Raw genomic sequence first — 18,318 nt, forward strand, 5'->3', positions numbered from 1 at the left:
TTTGGACACTATTCCCAGGTCTTTCTGCATGAGTGCATACACATTCTGCACATTGAGAAACAAGTTTTTTAAAGTGCTTTGAACTGCCATATTGTTCATTCAAGTGTATTTTATATGGTAACTAGCAAATCTTTGGATAGTAAATCTGAAGGATTTCCAGTGTTTTGCACCCTGAAGATGTAGCGGCTGCTCCTAACCTTAATTTTACATGAAAAGAAAAGTTAGATCTACAATGAGGACATTTGAAGAGCAACATAAATCAATGCAACACTTACTGCTTCTACGAATTGGTAAGATTAAAACTACACATTTGAGACAAAGAAAAAAGAAAAAGGGAGGCAGCTAAACACAAATGTGCAAGTGGAGACATAAATGAAGTTTCCAATCTGAAGTCATTCCCCAGCCATGTACCTGAAACATTTTAATATGAGATGCTAAGAACTGGATAAAGAAAGACCTGCATGCAGCAGCTACAGGTTATATCTAAGATATGGCCCCATTTGCTTTGAGAATACTGATTTGATAATACAATTCTCAACTCATTATTAACAAAACTTCAAGTAGTACCACATCAGGTATCAACATTCAGGAATACTGTAGTTTCCTTCAGTTTAAACATAAATTTTAATATTCTTTACATCAAGTACAGTATATCGTCCAAAAAAAGAGAAGCATATTTTATCTCTAGCTTACTTTTATGTAAAAGCCAGAAATACGTCCGCTCAGATTTAGTCTACCTTCCTCTTAAAGTCATATTCATCTTCTATTGTATCATACTCACAAAACTCTTATTGTCCAACTTTTCTAGAACCCTAATCTTTAATGAGACCTTTTAGACCTTATATTTGACTATACAGTATTTCTACAACCAACCAACAGACTAAGTTCTCTGAGCAACTTATATTAAACATTAAAAGAAGTGTGTCATACTTTTACAATGAAAAGTATATCTAGAGCCAAAGGTATATTGAAAGGGCTGAAAAGAAATATACATTATAAAACACTTGCCCAAGCTAGATATATAAATTGTAGACAAACAATATGACAGGAAGAACTTATCTCTTTTAAATTATCCACCAATACAGCAGTTCACTATGAAAGTTTCTGATATAACACTAATATCCATATTATAGATGTCTTAAATACAAGGCAGATGCATTGAATTTTTTCCAAGATAGCAAAAATGTGTATCATGTTCATAGTGGAGTCCTAGATGTTCCCTTAAGATCGGGCTTGTCAAAGATAATTTTTGAGAAAAGAAATGTTAGAAAAAGAATTTATCCTATGATTGATTTATTAGCCACGATAAATAATAAACATTTTAATTGACAATAGAATATACTGTAGTTATGCAAAGCATGGATGGGATATGCAGGAATCAGAAAATATTTTAAAAGAAAAATAAAGTAGAACAAAAACCAAATTTTAGAAACTGTTAAATAAAATATTATGCTTAAATAAAACAATATGCTTAAAACAGCAAAAAGCAATTCTATAAATAAAAATATTGTAAAAGAATCAGCAACTGTAGCCATGCAAGTAATATATTTTCCAAATTTCACATTCCTGCATGCGAATTGTAGAAGTTTAATTTTACCTAAAGATGGTTTTAAAAGAAAATAATATAATACTTGATTTTTAAAATTATATTTGAGATAAACTAGAAAGAAACGTTTTTCTGATTATTTTTCAAGGCCTTATTATTGGTTGAATTATGTCTAATTGGTTTATAAAATTTAAAAACTATGATTCTCAAAATCTTGAGAAAATATTTTAAGACTCATAATCTGGGAGAACTGAATGTACCCACCTCTATAAAACTTAAGCAAGTACTGCAGTTAAGTTTTACATCTGCAAGAAACTTAGTTTTTAATGTAGAAAGGAAGATATGAGTATTTAAATAAAAACCACAAAAACTGTTAGTGTAAAGAAAGTGAACTGTTTAGATATATGGCACAACAAAGTTCTAAAACATGGTAATCATTAAAGAAATATGGTCGAATAGAAGTGTTAATAAGTTGTTCTATTGCTCTGGAGAACCATTATAATCTCAATTGAAATAAAAAAAATCAGTGACTAACTCCTATGTTGATTCCAATTTGATCTTTAAAATGGCAATAATAAAGTTGCTAAATAGAAGTTCTGCTGACATAGCAGAATACAATAGAATACCTGATACTTTGCTCTGGACTCATAAGAGAAGCCCAAAGATTACTAGATTCAAAAACAGGTGCAGCAGCTTGCACGAAAAGACTCTTTTGGTATGGAAAAAATTAATTATTTGGTAGAAATGGAAGTAATAGCTCTTACTATATAACAAATAAAATTTCAAGATACAGGTTAGTATTTGACAGGTTCCTTATTAATTAGTTGGCTGACAGCAGGTTAGCAAAAATAACTCAGAGCTTTTGAAAGTCATGCATATAAACTGCATAAGCTGTCTTTTCCCATGCAACTTTCAAGAAGAAATTGCTATAGGCATTTTTTTCCAACAAGTATTATAGATATTGCAGACAGTGATCAGATAAATCAGTATCATACTTTTAATTCCATCTCCTTCAATGTTATTGGGTTTTGATCATCTATATTTTTTAAAAAATTCTATGATTACCATATTATAAGAAAATATTTTATACTAAGTCAATTAGAAATAACAAAAGCTATTCTACTGTATTAAGAAAAAAAACAAAAGAACGTATTATCTTGGATTGCATAGCTGTATTTAGTGCCCTGTTTCCCTTTTCTTCTCAGAATTTTAACTGGCTATTGAAATGTTCAATTTGTCCAAATAAGAAATAAAACTATCCATGAAATGTGAATTTTGGAAATGTCATTCATAGATAATAGAAAGAAAAAGACATGAAAAAAATATTACTTTTATGCTGTGTACTTTAAAAAAAAATCAAAATTAATAAACTAGAAAATTAAAAGGAAGTAAAAAGCAGTAAATTGGCAGAATCTGTGATGGCCAATCACCTGCGGTTTTCATCCAGCACATCCAAGACTTGCTGGTAAGCCCTACGAGTAGAAGACTGGATAAGCGACAAAATGCCCCGAGCAGAATAAAGACTAGGTCCATCTTCAGAAAACTTTTGGGGAGAGCAGACACGAACCTGTTGAGGTGATGGTGTCACACTGTTTTGCAAGCATAGCAAATGAAGAGAGAAACACTAGTATCAGGTTTCAGATAGAAAAAAAGTTTTCTCTACCAATCCTTGTTGAAAAATTAAATTGGTCTCAGTTTTTTTTACCATAAATAAGTAAAATATTATCAAATATAATGTCAATGAAACCCGAAAAACTTTCAGTAGAAAAAACACTTTAAGATAATTGGTAAAGAATCTACTCTGATTTAGTAGACATTTACTAAACTTATTAAATATACAATAGGTATGATAAAATACAATTCTATTTTCAAAACACAAACACAAATCACTCTAATGAATTCCCAGAGATAGATTCTGACCTATTGGGAAACCTACTGAAATTCATAACATTTAATTCAGTTATAATTACTTTTTCAGAAGATTGATCCTAGTTTTTCGTCTAGGTCTGATAATGCCCCCTTCCATCTCAATGGGAGAGAAGAAACATTTGCAAGAGAGGACACAATATATGCAGTGTTACCTCTTTCTTATAGGAATGACATACTGTAAAGCATGTGATTTTGATTAAAATCTGCTGTATGGCATAAAATACTGTAGGCTCAAATATTTATTTTATACTGTAGAAGGAAGCTATTCTGAAACTGCTCTCAGATATGAAGTTTAGATAAAACCATAATGATATTTACTTTTTGCAAAATAATTAAAGCTATGTGGAGATTATGAGAATAGACTGCAAAACAAACAACTAACCAGAGGCAGTGATAAGTTCTAGACATATCCCAAATAAGGAAAACATATTCAATAATTTATTCTGAAGCAAAATCTTTCAGAAATAATGCACAGAATGGAAATTTGCTGTATAGGTATTTGTGAATATTTCTATTGGAGATCCTAAATTGAAACAAAATTTTATATTTTATACAAAAAGATTTTAGTCCGTACACTAAACACTTTAGGAAGATTATGTTTAGATTACATTCTGAAATTATAGCTGTATGAAATAATGCCGACAGCTTCTACTCATATTTTACATAAAAGACAAACTAGAAAAGCTGCCAGCATAGTCCTGAATAATATATAAATGAAAACGAGTATTCTTCCAAGGAAATAAGCTCAGTTTTGTAGATTTCTCTGTATGACTTTGAATATCACTGGCAGCTAACTATTCAAAGCAAAATACAAGCCCTACGGATGACGTTTATGTATTTACTATAGGATTTACCTTTGTGAAAGGTATTGTGAAAATGATAACAATTTTTAAGCACATTTTTTTTAAGTTTAACTATTTGTTGGGAGGTGTACTTCAACCTAATTTCTGGACCATTTTCATTTCAAGTAATTGTAATATTTATATATTCCTTTTCTGGTGACACACAAGCTAACTTATCCATTTAAAATATTTTTTAATCAATTAAATTTTATGAATTCTTAGAATGTATTATAATCTTAAGGTCTTTTTAATATCAGACTATTGATCTGCTTGTTTTGAGGTCTAAATTACACTGGAGTCCCCAATATTTTTTTTAGCAAATTAGATCTTTCTTTCTTTCAAATTGGTTTGTTCGTATATTTCCTGCTTTCCACCTGATATTTTTTTAATAACTAAAACCTAACTAAAAATAAATAAAGCTCTTGACAATAGAATTAGATGGAGGGACAATAACTCCTTAAAATTCTCAGTATAGTGACCTGTTATAAATTAAAAATTGTTTTAAATTTGGCCTCACTTGTAGCTGTTAGTAAATGAGTTTACACATTTTAAAACATCTAAATTATTGCTTTATCACAAATATTTTCCCATGAGTCTCTGCAAGGTTGATAACTGTCAAAAGTGTTTGAAACCTCAGAAGTCTGACATTAAAATTTGTATCAAAAGCATATGTGAAAACAAAACAAATGAATTTATGTTAAACCAAGCAATTGGTTCACTTAGCTCAGTAGCAGTGGCTATCAAGAATTTGAGATTTTTCCCCAGCTTGTTTGTCTTTGTGGAAAGTGAATGTTGAACCCAATATAAGCACAGCAATGATCAGCTATGAGTTAATACCCTTCCCTAGGTTTTGGATGACATATGCTGTAAGGAACATATACATATGGATTGACTTAGGAATCATTTACATAGAGGCACTTACAAAAAATAGACCATATTAATATTAGCATAACTGATATCAAAATCTCATAATTGTGAAAATTAAATATATGAGCATGTATATAATGCTTTTCAGCTTGAAGTTCCCCAAAATAATGTTATTAATATGCAAACCAAGACTGGCCTTGCTGCACAAAACTATTCTGTGTTTATCTTTTCCATTCCAGTTATATTAATGATAAAGCTTGCATTTTTATTTATCATTAGTTTAATGTAGCCAAGATCTCTAAATGATTGTACAAAGCCCACAGGGTTGCATAATTTGCTGACAATTTTGCATCAGAAAACTTCTTTACATGTAGATACTGTACATACTGAATAAATAAATCTGATTCTACGCACTCTACATATTTGCTAAATCCTTGAATTTATGTAATATTTGCAAAGAATCTATGGCCATAAAATATAAAGTGAATGGCCTTATTCAAAACCAGCAAGATCCAAAGACTAATGAATCAAATATATGATTCAAATTACACACATTGCATTTTTCTAAACTGATCTATATTAGGCACGTGAGAGAAGTTGCCCTCAAGTCACCATCTTGAATTATGTATAAAAAGATGGAATAAAGTATAATAACAACCCTGAAGCTTGAATAGATACATCTTATTTGTGGAAAGGAAAATATAAACAGTATCTCTCTTCCATTCCAGCTAGATACTATTTATGATGAAATTTTCCCAATCAGGATATATATTTATTGGGGATAAAAAAAAATTCCAGAGTTCTAGAATTTATCCATAAGATGAATTATGTTCATATCTGATTTTATTATATACAAACACAAATGCACACCATGTACATACATGTGTGGTATGTACATATTTAAAAGTGCTACATACTGCAATACAATCCAATAAGCTTCATTTCAGATAACATAGCAAAACTAATGTTGACATAATGCAGTAAACAGTGAATAATCAATTGTTAGTAAACATACTTGTATTTCATTTTTAGCTATAAAAGATGAGTGGTACTGGGATATTTTTATTTCCCAGTCAGTCTCAATATATTGCTATCATGAATAACAGTTCTGATTATTGGAAAGTGTTCTCTTTAAATTAATTAAACAGAAAAGGCATCATGGTTGATCATCACTTCTTGCATCTAGTTATTATTACGGTAGTTTGAGGGAGCATTTAAGCATCACTGTATGTCAAAAGATGATCAAGGTAGGCACTTAAACACACCACTATGGGACATATGAAATGGTGATGACATATAAAATAATATTTTATTTATGTAGACAAAAAATGGAACTAAATTCTTCTAACATGCTAGATTCCCATATAGTTAATTTACTATAGCACAGAACAGTTCCACCTACAAATATATATAAGCATTTCTAAAAGAGGAAAAGCATGGGTTTTTGTAAAAATGCTGGATAATAAATTAGGACAATAAAGGTAACAGTTTATATATCTAAACTGAAGATTAAAACATCAATATATCTTAAAGCCTTTGAACGTAACCTGTGTGAAATATCTAACTGAAATAATAAGAGGCCATGTGAAGAAGAGAAGGTATAGGAAGAACTCCTTGTAATTATCACAGATGTATTTAGAAAATTGATAGTTATTAATCATTTTCTTGCAAAAAAGTGACACCAATAGAAAAAATACAACTAGCAAATGCAAATGAGATGATAAAGACAAATTTAGAAATAATGTCCAATCCTTACAATGCAATATAATGTACCTTTCCACAATGTCATCAGATGACTGATATAGCTGCTCAGTTCAAATGCTAACAGCTGGCAGGCAACCTCAAGATTTCTGCATTGTTATTTTATGTTTCTTTATCTTTAAAATTGGTTTTGACTGGACAGAGTTTCAGAATAGTTGTTATCTAATACATCTTAGTTTATTTATATCTCTGGATTGTTTGTCCTTTGAATAACAACTTTAAATATGTCTCACAGGGAGGAAACCAGTTAGTTGCTTCATCTAGCTTCCTTCTTCCAGCTTTTCTCCAATTGCAGGTGAAAGAAACAAGACGGAAAACCTTTATGAAATTATTCAGGGAACACATGTAACATTAACAGCATATTGGGGGCATATTCTTAAAATGGCTGCCATGGTAGGATGGCTTACATATTTATAAAATGGCTGTCATGATGATCACAGCCAGTCAGAAAACAAACAGAAAATATTACAAAAACAAACAGGCATGGCTGCTGCCAAACATCTCCCTCTGGACTTCGATAACTTCCTAATACTTTTTTTGTCTTTATTGAGAAAGTGCTTGCTTCCCAATAAGCCAGCGGGCTATCAATATCCACTTTTTATTTTCTAAAAATGAATTTGTGAGCCATATAGACATCCTTTGGAGGAAATGGGATTAAAGGTACAGCATCCTAGCTCTCCTTTTTATGTAATTAGAATATCTGAAAATAAAACAAAGAATGTGCTGGACACCAGGAAGCTACCCATGATTTAAGTATGCTTTAAAGATTAAGGTTGTAAATAAATAAATAAATAAATAAATAAACAAACAAACAAACAAATAAATATAGTTATTAAATTAGTTTGCCACCCATCTCGCTGCATTATCCTAATGCAATGAAGAGACTGCTGAGTGCTTACGTTATCCTAATTTATTGTAATGAAGCAAAAATATGAATGCAACTACCTACTGTCATTCCTTGTACATTAAAAAATGAGAGCAAAGAAATCCAAAGAATTAAAAATAGCAGCTGTAGCTCTTTAACTTTTTCACTGCATTATTTACAAACAGGCAAGATCAATTTTGAGCCTCAAGGCTAATAACAAAGGGTTGTAAACAGATCAAATGAACGCTTGAAAGCATTTCTTAATCAAGAACTAAGAAAAACACAGATCAAGTCTCATTTACATATATTCATAATCCTTTTCTACTCACACTGCTTCATTTCTCATCAACTGGCCATTCTGACGAGTTGCATTTTCACTCATGGAACGTTCTCTTTTCAGCCTTCCTACTGACCGAATCTGCCAGAAAAAAAAGAGAAAAAGAACAAATAAAAAAGTAGTACTTTACTGTATCAATAGCATTAATAACTGGGTTAATCTAGTAGACAACTGATTTTGACTAATGCAAGCTTTTTAAATACTGGATATTCTATTAGAATGTAAAATCTATATTTCATACAATGATCCCCTATATTTTAGCAACCATGATTTTGAGAATGTGTAATTCACAAATAACTCTAAAACATTCATATACAATTGTGTAGATTTATATATAATAGTAAGAATTCAGAGAAAGTTCAGCTTATTGGAAGTGAATAAATGTTCTAGTGCACACTGCCTGATTGTTCTTGCTTGATTGCTCTTGTCACCTGAAGCAGCTAAAGTAACCAGGAAATCTGATGTAGCATTTCATATAAATCAGGATTCCCAATGCTGAGGAATATGGAGATAGCACTGAAAAAGAAATCCAGTGACCATTATAGAACATCAGCTTAGGAAGAGATGGGGAAAAAAGATTCAAGATTACCCCGTCCTGATTCTCTTTGATAAAAAAAAGGGGGGGGGAGAATCTTCATCACATTTCAAGATTCTTATACCCTGTAACAAAAAATAAAATTCCACTAGTTCATGTAGTATCCACTTTCAGACCCAATATGCCTCAATCTGGTACTCAGCTTGTTTTCTTCTAAACTCCTATAATAGTATATAGCCAATAGCATTTCTCCAGACTGTTTTTGTAGATGGATATCAAGATACATCATTAAATAAATTATGGGCAGATAAAAAGTTTTATCTGTCAGTTATCAGCTCTATACTTAGAAACTGAATGTCTGTCATTCATGCATAAGCATTTAAACCCTGAGTTATGGGCAATGTCAGATAACTGTAATTTATTGTGAATCCAGTAAAGCTGGAGATTTAGATGATATTCCTGTCAGGCCCAAAACCAAGAATGATACCTGGTAATTCTTCCAAGCTGAATTGTTTCATACCTATAGACCAAATCTTGCCAGACTAAAGACTCTATTAACTGCACCTACAATATACTTGGTGACCTGTTAGGGAGGGACTGTCTTCACCCTTTCTCTCATACCTGATATGGGGGGGGCTGCCCCTTCTCCCTCTGGAGTGCACCTCCCTCCACTCCTGGGTATCCATCCGCACTACATTCCATCACATCACCTTAGCAATAGTGAATTAGTGCCCTATGTCCCTGATTATATATTATTACCACTATATAAAGTTTAATTTAAAAAAAGGATTTCAAGTCTACTTTAGAGCATTAAACTATGGCATATGGAAATAAAGAGATGGAGAGTAGTTGTAAAGAGTATAACTGATGGCATAGCTCTCGCCAGGAGAGTCTCAGAGTAACCTGCTGCATTTCAAACCTCATCCTTCCACATCACTTTGCAAAAACTAATATAATCTTTGAAATAAGGTGCATGGTATATTTTCAGTACTAGCAATCTACTCTGTAGAAACTAGTGTATTAACTAAAGAGTTATTAAAATGACAAATTATTTGTGACTTCTGTAACTTAGAAGTCTATGTTTCTGTTAACAAAGATATACCAAAAGAATATTCAAAAAGTCATACATTTTCTTTCAGCGTCTTAATCTCAACAGTTCTTTAAGAAGAGATTGGATAGTCTAGAGTCCAGGGGCAGGCAATCTTGGTTTTTTTATTTATTTTATTTTATTTTATTACATTTATATACCGCCCTTTCCCAGAGGACTCAGGGCGGTTTACAGGGTAATTAAAAACCAAAATACAAAAGTTAAAAAAACCAAGTTTAAAAAAAATTAAATTTATCCCTGTGTAAGTAAAACCCCCAATTAAAATAAAATTAATCCTCAGCCCGGGCCAGAGAGCTCGAAGAGCCAGGTCTTCAGGTCCCGGCGGAATGAATGGAGGTCGGGGGCAGTCCTCAGCTCCACTGGCAGCTGGTTCCAGAGGGCAGGCGCCCCCACTGAGAAGGCCCTATCCCTGGGTGTCGTCCGCCGGCAATCTCTTACCAGCGGCACCCTGAGAAGACCCTCCCTGTGGGAGCGCACTGGACGAAGGGAACTTGATGCCGGCAGCAGGTGTTCCCTCAGATATCCCGGACCCAAGCCATGTAGGGCTTTATAGGTCATCACCAGCACCTTGAATTTCACCCGGAGGGCAACCGGAAGCCAATGCAGCTCGCGGAGCAGAGGTGTTACATGGGAGTATCGGGAGACCCCCATCACAACTCGCGCACCAGCTGAAGCCTCCGAGTGGTCCTCAAGGGCAGCCCCATGTAGAGAGCGTTGCAGTAGTCCAAATGGGAGGTCACGAGCGCATGAGTGACTGTGCGTAGGGCATCTCGGTCCAGATAGGGTCGCAACTGGCGCACCAGGCGAACCTGGGCAAAAGCCCCCCTGGTCACGGCTCCTATATGATCTTCAAAATTGAGTCGTGAATCCAGGAGGATGCCCAAGTTGCGAGCCCTATCAACGGGGGGTAACACCTCACCCCCCATCGTTAGAGATGGAATAGTCTGGTTGACCCGAGATGCCAATATGCACAGCCACTCAGTCTTGGCGGGATTGAGACGAAGCCTGTTTCTCCCCATCCAGACCTGGACCGCCTCCAGGCACCGGGACATCACGGCGAGGGCATCACTGGGTTGGTCGGGGTGGAAAGAAAAAGTTGGGTATCATCAGCGTACTGATGATACCCTACCCCGAAACCACGAATGATCTCACCCAGCGGCTTCATATAGATGTTGAACAGGAGGGGCGAGAGAACCGACCCCTGAGGAACTCCACAAATGAGAGGCCTCGGGGCGGATCTCTGCCCTCCTGTCAACACCGACTGCGAGCGGCCCAGGAGATAGGAGAACCACCGTAAAACGGTGCCTCCCACTCCCAACCCCGAGACGCCGCAGTAGGATACCATGGTCGATGGTATCAAAAGCCGCTGAGAGATCTAATAGGACCAGGACAGAGGAGCAACCCCTGTCCCTGGCCCTCCAGAGATCATTCACCAGCGCGACCAATGCCGTCTCCGTGCTGTATCCGGGCCTGAAACCCGATTGGTACGGGTCCAGATAATCAGTTTCCTCCAGGAACAGAGGAAGCTGATGCGCCACCACACTCTCAACAAACTTCGCCAAAAAGCGAAGGTTGGAGACTGGACGATAGTTATTTAAAACAGCCGGGTCCAAGGCAGGCTTCTTGAGGAGGGGTCTCACCACCGCCTCCTTCAAGGCGGCAGGGAAGACACCCTCCTTCAAAGAAGCAGTTATTACTGCATGGAACCAGCCTCGTGTCTCCTCCCGGGCTGCATAAGCTAGCCAGGAGGGGCACGGATCCAACAAACAGGTGGTGGTGCTCAGCCTCCCCATGATCCTGTCCACATCATCAGGGGAAACAGGGTCGAACTCAGTCCAGATAACATGCTCAAGACCGTCCGATTCCTCCACATCAGACTGCCCAGTCAGAGTCCAGACCGGTCCTGAGCCAGCCAACTCTGGGAGTTGAAGTCCACGAGTCATAAAACAGCCAAGGTTGCCTATCCCTGATCTAGACTCATATAAGGTCTCCTGCTGGACTAGAAGACCTCCAAGGGCCCTTCCTGCTCTGATAGTTTGTATTATTTTAAACAAAATAAATTTTATTAATATACAGTGTTACAGAAGGGATATTGGTGGAATGAAAAAAATAATCAGTTTATTTTATAAAAAGTGATACTCTGGTATATCTCGTCTTATTTAAGTCATACTGAAAAGATTTTATATCGTAGGTAGTCCTCAGGTAATGACCACTTATTCAATGATTATTTAAAGTTATGACAATGCTGAATGAATGGTGGTTATGATTGGTCCTCGAATTTCCAATCATCCTCATAGTCACGTGATCATGATCTGGGTGTTTGCAACTGGTTCACACTTGAATGAACCTTTATTGTCAAAGTACAAACATGTATATATTGAGATTGGCTGAGCCTCCCTTCGTGCCCCCCCCACAACTCACAGTGACAACAAACCCACCATCTTGTTACACCATGTGAGCTAATTGCACAACACACTGGCCTTGCAAGTCAGTCATACATAAAATTATAACATTATTTCCCGTTCAAGAGCCTAACAGCCCATGGATAAAAGCTGTTCTTCAGCCTCTTGGTACGGCTGGCTACACTCCTGTATCTCCTACCTGATGGTAGGAGAGTAAAGAGATACCGACCAGGGCATGAGTTGTCCCTGAGAATTTTCCTCACTCTTCCAAGGCAGCGAGCCCTGGCAATGTCATCCAGTGGTGTCAGGGGCAGCCCACAATGTCTTGTGCTGTGCTCACCACCCTGTGTAATACTTTCCTATCCGCGGCTGTCAGGCCAGCATACCAAACCACAATAAAATGCGAGAGGACGCTCTCTATAGTAGACCGGTAAAAGAAGATCATTAGCTGTTGTTCTTCCCTGTTCTTCTGCAAGACCCAGAGGAAGTGGAGTCTCTGTTGGGCCTTTCTGGCCCCCTGGGTTGTATTAACTTTCCAGGTAAGATCTTCACAGAGGTAGACTCCCAGGCATTTAAAGGAGGAAACTCTCTTATGAAGTTTGTACCATTCGATGTCACATAAGCATGAACTGTGACCTTTCCTGCTGTCTTCCCTCAAATAAAGTCAACAGAGAAGCCGGCAGTGAAAGTTGCAAGTTGTTCATGGAAGTCTCCCCCACTTGTACATCCCCCCCCCCCAATCTCCTGAGCCTGCACCATGCCAGCCACCTGCACAGCCTCCTCAGCCACTGGCACTTCACCCATCCAGCAGCATCCATTTCAAGCTCCACCATGCTGGTGCCTTGCTTCCCCCATTACTTGTACTACCTTGTGCACCCTTTCCTACCAGCAGCAGTCACTTACCTGCCTATCAGTCTGCTTGCGAAGCTGCTGGGACTTGCAACTTCTTGTGGACTTCCCCACTGACTATGGTTGTTGGAAGTTGGTAGGAAATTGCAAATGACTTACAATCCTCACTTAACAACTGCAACAGGATTACAGGGATTGCTAAGCAATGCAGTTGTGTGACATTGCACTTTATGACTGCATCAGTTAGTGACAGAAATTCCGGTCCAATTGTCATTGTAATTGAAGAACTCTCTGCATTCTGAACAGCATTACCATGCAGAACATTTTTCAATGTTTTGTTTTTGGCTTTAATAAAACATTAAAATCAAATGTGATATTAGCAAGGGGGAAAAAAGTATACTAGCCTCTTCATTCTGAGGAGTTTGAGGAGGAGGTCTTTCTAGGTCCAGAAAATCTAGTGGACGATCACTAAGTGAAATAACCCGGGGAGGTGTTTTCAATGACAGGGATTTGAATGGAGTTGACTGTAGAAGATCTAGATCTGGAGGCCTAGAAAGTGGAATGTCTTCGCTATTACCTACAAAAGAGTTAATTTTAAAGTCAATAATACCTTGTGAAACAATAATACATTGTGAAACACATTCACTGCAGAAGCACGGTGCTTTATGTTTAACTTCAAATATAAATATAAATTTACTGTGTGATCCAAAGCATAAGATTATCTAGTGATTGTAGCCAGTGTTTTTGGAATCATTACATATTGGTCTACAGATACCATTTTTCAATATTATACACTACACACAATACATACATGTACAACGTACAGTAGGTAGATACAGAGCTGAGGAAAGAAAGGAGGAGTTCTTAACTAATTTGTGTCATGGTTTGCCAGGAAAGATTGGTGAACTCTAGAAACCCCTTTTAGGACAAATGTATTTAAATGCATAAAAGACATAGACAGGTAGTCATCGACTTATAACAGTTCAGTTAGTGACGGTTCAAAATTACAACATCACTGAAAAAAGTAACTTATAACCATTTGTCAAACTTACAATCAGACAGTTGGCAACTGGCTCACATTTATGACAGTTGCAGTGTCCTGGGACCATGTGATCACCTTTTGCATCCTTCTGACAAACAAAGTCAATGGGGAAGCCAGGTTCACTTAACAAACGTGTAACTAACTTAACAACTGCCATGATTCACTTAACAAGAAAGAAAGGTCATAAAAAGGGCAAAACTCACTTAACAAATGTATCGCTTAGCAACATAAATTTTGGGCTCAATTGTGGTCATAAATTGAGCAATACCTGAATTGCAAAATAAATCAGTTATGCTCAAATACAATGACCAAAGTATTAAAAAATAAACATATAATACATTTGAAAAAAGAGTTGTGATTCTTTTTCCATTGAAATTCATTGAAATCCCTGAAAAAGAATTTTTAACTGGGGTTTTTAATTCTAGGGATGATTTAATCTTTTTTAATTTGTTTTTAACTTTTGTATTGGTTGTTTTAAATGCCCTGTAAACCGCCCTGAGTCCTTTGGGAAAGGGCGGTATATAAATTTAATAAAATAAATAAATAAATAAAAATAAATCCATCACAACAATAATTTGGTTAAGAACTCCTCATCTAAAGCTAAACATACCTGCCACTACAATCCGCTCTGGCACCTGCATTGTTACGCTGGCATTTGGGAGCCCTCCTTCAGGACAACTTTGCTCAAGGTCCGCATTGGGTGGTGCTACCTTGAGTTTTTCTGGAACTCTCATTCTCTGGTTGATCCCTTCGGTATATTCAATTTCATATTGAATTCGATTCATTTCTGCCATTTCGGCAGCTGGAGATGGGAATGCTGCTGTGCTCATCCTAACACGAGATGAAGCAATTCAAATTATAAACCAACAATAATATGTTTTTAGTGTAGAATGATTTATATTGCATATCATAACAAGTGCATTTTTTTCAAACACTCCTTCACATCACAAGATTTATTTATTGTAGCCTATTAACTTATTAAACAGTCAAGTCCGTGTGATTAATACTGGATATAAATTGCTGCTAAAAATTTATATTAATCATTGGAATCCCAATTTTATATAGGAAAATATGCACATCATCTTTTTTTAGAAGGGTAGCATGAAATATTAAGGAGCAAATTGCCAACACAAAGCAATCAATTTAGAAACATGACTAAGATACTAACATCACAAATTTTCAGCACGCTAACTACAAAAAGATTGTAGCAAAAGCACTGACATAGTCTCACCTATTGATATATCACAATTCATAATCTATTGCACCCTAAGACAGTTAAATACATTTTCAAAAAAAATATATAGTTAAAAGGCCTAGAAAAAATTAACAACCTAAGGTAAGGATTAAAAGTAGGGGCTATGCAAAAAAATAGAATGGAAACTATAAGAAAAAGGTTTCCAAGACCTATGAAGAAAGGCTGCTCTGGATGACTTAAGAAAGGAGACTTGTGTTACAACATAGAATCTGTATCTCAAAATCAGGCATTTTCATTGAGTATCAAAACTAATCAAAAGTAATAATATGCCTGGTACCAGATGGCAGTCGTATTCTAGTGTCTAGGCAGTCTTTTAAAAAAGCCCGATGTACACAACTTGGAAAAATTAAAAAGGAAATTGCCAGTTTCTAATTGGAATATTAGCTATGATTGTTAAAAGGAAGCAGACATTAAATTTCACTTTAGCCTTAATTGACAACGAAAGACCCAGGAATACTCTCAAGCTATGGACTTGAGAAAAATGTAACTAAATAGATTGAATTCTTCTCATGCAAACTGTGGAATTATTAATCTTCTATGTTCTCTGGCTTGAGCTTCACTTGTTGGCACCATCCACTCCAATACCATAGCCAGGGATCAGCCTCCCCCAATTCAAAAGGAAAAACAGAACTGTACTAGTAGTCCTCGACTTGCAACCATTTGCTTAGTGATTGTTTAAAGTTACAATAGCACTGAAAAAAGGGACTTATGACCTATTTTCACACTTATGACTGTTTCAGCATTCCCATGGTCATGCAATCAAACTTTGGGTGCTTTGCAATTAGCATGTATTTATGACATTTGGACTGTCCTAAGGTCATGTTATCACAATTACTAACCTTCCCCGCTGGCTTCTGACAAGCCAAGTCAATAGGGGAAGCCAGATTTGCTTAATGACCACACGATTCATTTAACTGCAGTGATTCGCTTAACACTTATGGCAAAAGGAACATAGGGCAAAACTCACTTAATAACTGCCTTACTTGGCAACAAAAATTTTGGGTTCAATTATGGTTGTAAGTCAAGGACTACCGTATGTGATTTGCATACAGCACAGATTAAGCCACTCCAGTCTTTGCCTCATTACTTTATTCAATAGTTTCAATAAAGATGAAAAACAACATAGCAATAAACAGGCTTCTGAACTATTATGGAGTCAAAATAGCTGTCTAGAGAGGAGCAAACCACTTCAAAGCAGTCTCCTCTACATTCAGCTGTAATAAGGTACTGCAGAAAGATAGCAGATCAGGATAAACTCACTGAAATCTGCTAGGTTAGAACCAGAAGAGCCTTGAATAAAATTAGACATTTTATGGGGTGGCCAAAGGTGCCTTGTTAATATTACAAAAGTCTAGCAAAGTGGTGGCGAACCTATGGCACACGTGCCAGAGAGGAGCACTTGGAGCCCTCTCTGTGGGCACACGCACCTCGCTCTTTGGCTAGGTTTTTGCAGAAAAAAGCCATTTCTCAAGCCCCTTCCTAACCAAAACAAGCCTCCGGAGCGAGCACACTATTTTCAGCTTTGAATTATATCAAATCTAACACCAGAAACAGACTAACAGATGACCTGAGTGCTGCATGTGTTGCTTTCAAACTTACAAAGTATAAGCCAAGGTTAGACAAGTTATCAGCATGCATACAACAGCAAAAATCACATTAATTGTTCAAAATCATGCCAAATGCAAACTTTTACCTTTCAGTAAAAAGTTATTTGCATCATTGAAAGCTTTGTTATTGTGTTTTTCTTTTAAGACAAAAGATGTTAATGTATGAGTTGTTTTTTCTAAACTAAAACATGTATTCAGATTAAATTGCTGTGTTGGCACTTTGCGATAAATAAGTGGGTTTTGGGTTGCAGTTTGGGCACTCGGTCTCTAAAAGGTTCGCCATCACTGGACTAGTGTATATGACGCAGCTCAGGCTGAGTTGCAGTATTTCTTTGAGCATAACTGTTCTGTGGTTCAAGAAACTGCAGCAAAATCTTCAGAAGAACAAAAGAAAATGCCTTTTATAAATGTCCAATATGCCCTCACAAAAGATTTCCTTGTAGAGAAAAAAAATCACTACTATGAATATATCCTTCAGGCCCAGAATTCTATAGAATCAAACTAATTATTTAAATAATTTATAGAACTATCCATCTTATAGCAGTGACTGATGGCATACAAAGATTAAATATTAAAACCATCATAACAATATAACTGAATATCCAAATGAGTTTTTGTTTCAATTTTTAGTCCTATTCAAAATGAAATTTGATGTGTTCATTATCCAGTAACTTGATATACACTGTAACTACCTACACAATGATATATACTATGTTTGTCCAGAAGAAAACATGACATAATTATTTTAACAACAAAATTACTGCATGACTTGCTACAAGATTTTCTTTATATAATTTAAGTTCTTATAAGAAAATGAAAACAAAACACTGGCATTATAGCCAACTTCTTAAAAGTTTAAGATACCTTCCCTCTAAAGCACACCTATAGTACATGGAAGCTATCTTTATAATTGCAATGAAGTACAAATGTTTACTCTAAAAAGATCCAAATAAATTTCAGATTCATTTGAACCACGAATTCTTATTTTTTTCTCTAATGATACAAGTAAAATACATAAATGTTTATAGAAATCAGATTTTAAAATTTTAAAGATTATCTGGAAAAGTATTTCAATATTAGAATCAGTATTTGTCTACATACAAACAAGAGTGTTTTGGAAAATATAGTATATTAATAAAAAGGGCAATAAATGAGTAAATCAATACAGCCAAATTATTGCTGATCAGTGACCTAGTCCTGCTTGGCAGTGAAAGGTTATACAACAAACAGAAAATAACACAAGCTTTGAGCCATTCAAGACTAGAGAAAAATGAAGAGTATTTTAATTTGAAAGGAAGGAAATCTATCTGGCCAAAGAACATTTATGCAAAACAGCCACATTGTAATACACAAAGATATTACAACTACTCACT

The 18,318-nt window shown here is 35.7% G+C and overlaps 1 protein-coding gene across 6 annotated transcripts in view; it reads right to left on the minus strand.

The window, feature by feature from the left end:
• MFF (mitochondrial fission factor) overlaps window positions 1–18,318 on the minus strand; it is a 29,691-nt gene that overhangs the window by 6,443 nt on the left and 4,930 nt on the right. For 4 of the 6 annotated variants that reach the window (XM_081328377.1, XM_081328372.1, XM_081328373.1 and 1 more), the window contains 4 exons: window positions 14,694–14,914; window positions 13,446–13,618; window positions 8,140–8,228; window positions 2,977–3,135 (listed from right to left, as the gene is read on the minus strand). In XM_081328377.1, coding sequence (XP_081184503.1) covers window positions 2,977–3,135; window positions 8,140–8,228; window positions 13,446–13,618; window positions 14,694–14,913 — 641 coding nt within the window. In that variant the 5' untranslated portion in view covers window position 14,914. The remainder of the gene's footprint in view (window positions 1–2,976; window positions 3,136–8,139; window positions 8,229–13,445; window positions 13,619–14,693; window positions 14,915–18,318) is intronic. The other 2 variants (XM_081328376.1, XM_081328375.1) reach the window with 1 other exon arrangement.

Source organism: Vipera berus, assembly GCF_964194415.1.
Source record: "Vipera berus genome assembly, chromosome: 5".
Taxonomy (NCBI): domain Eukaryota; kingdom Metazoa; phylum Chordata; class Lepidosauria; order Squamata; family Viperidae; genus Vipera; species Vipera berus.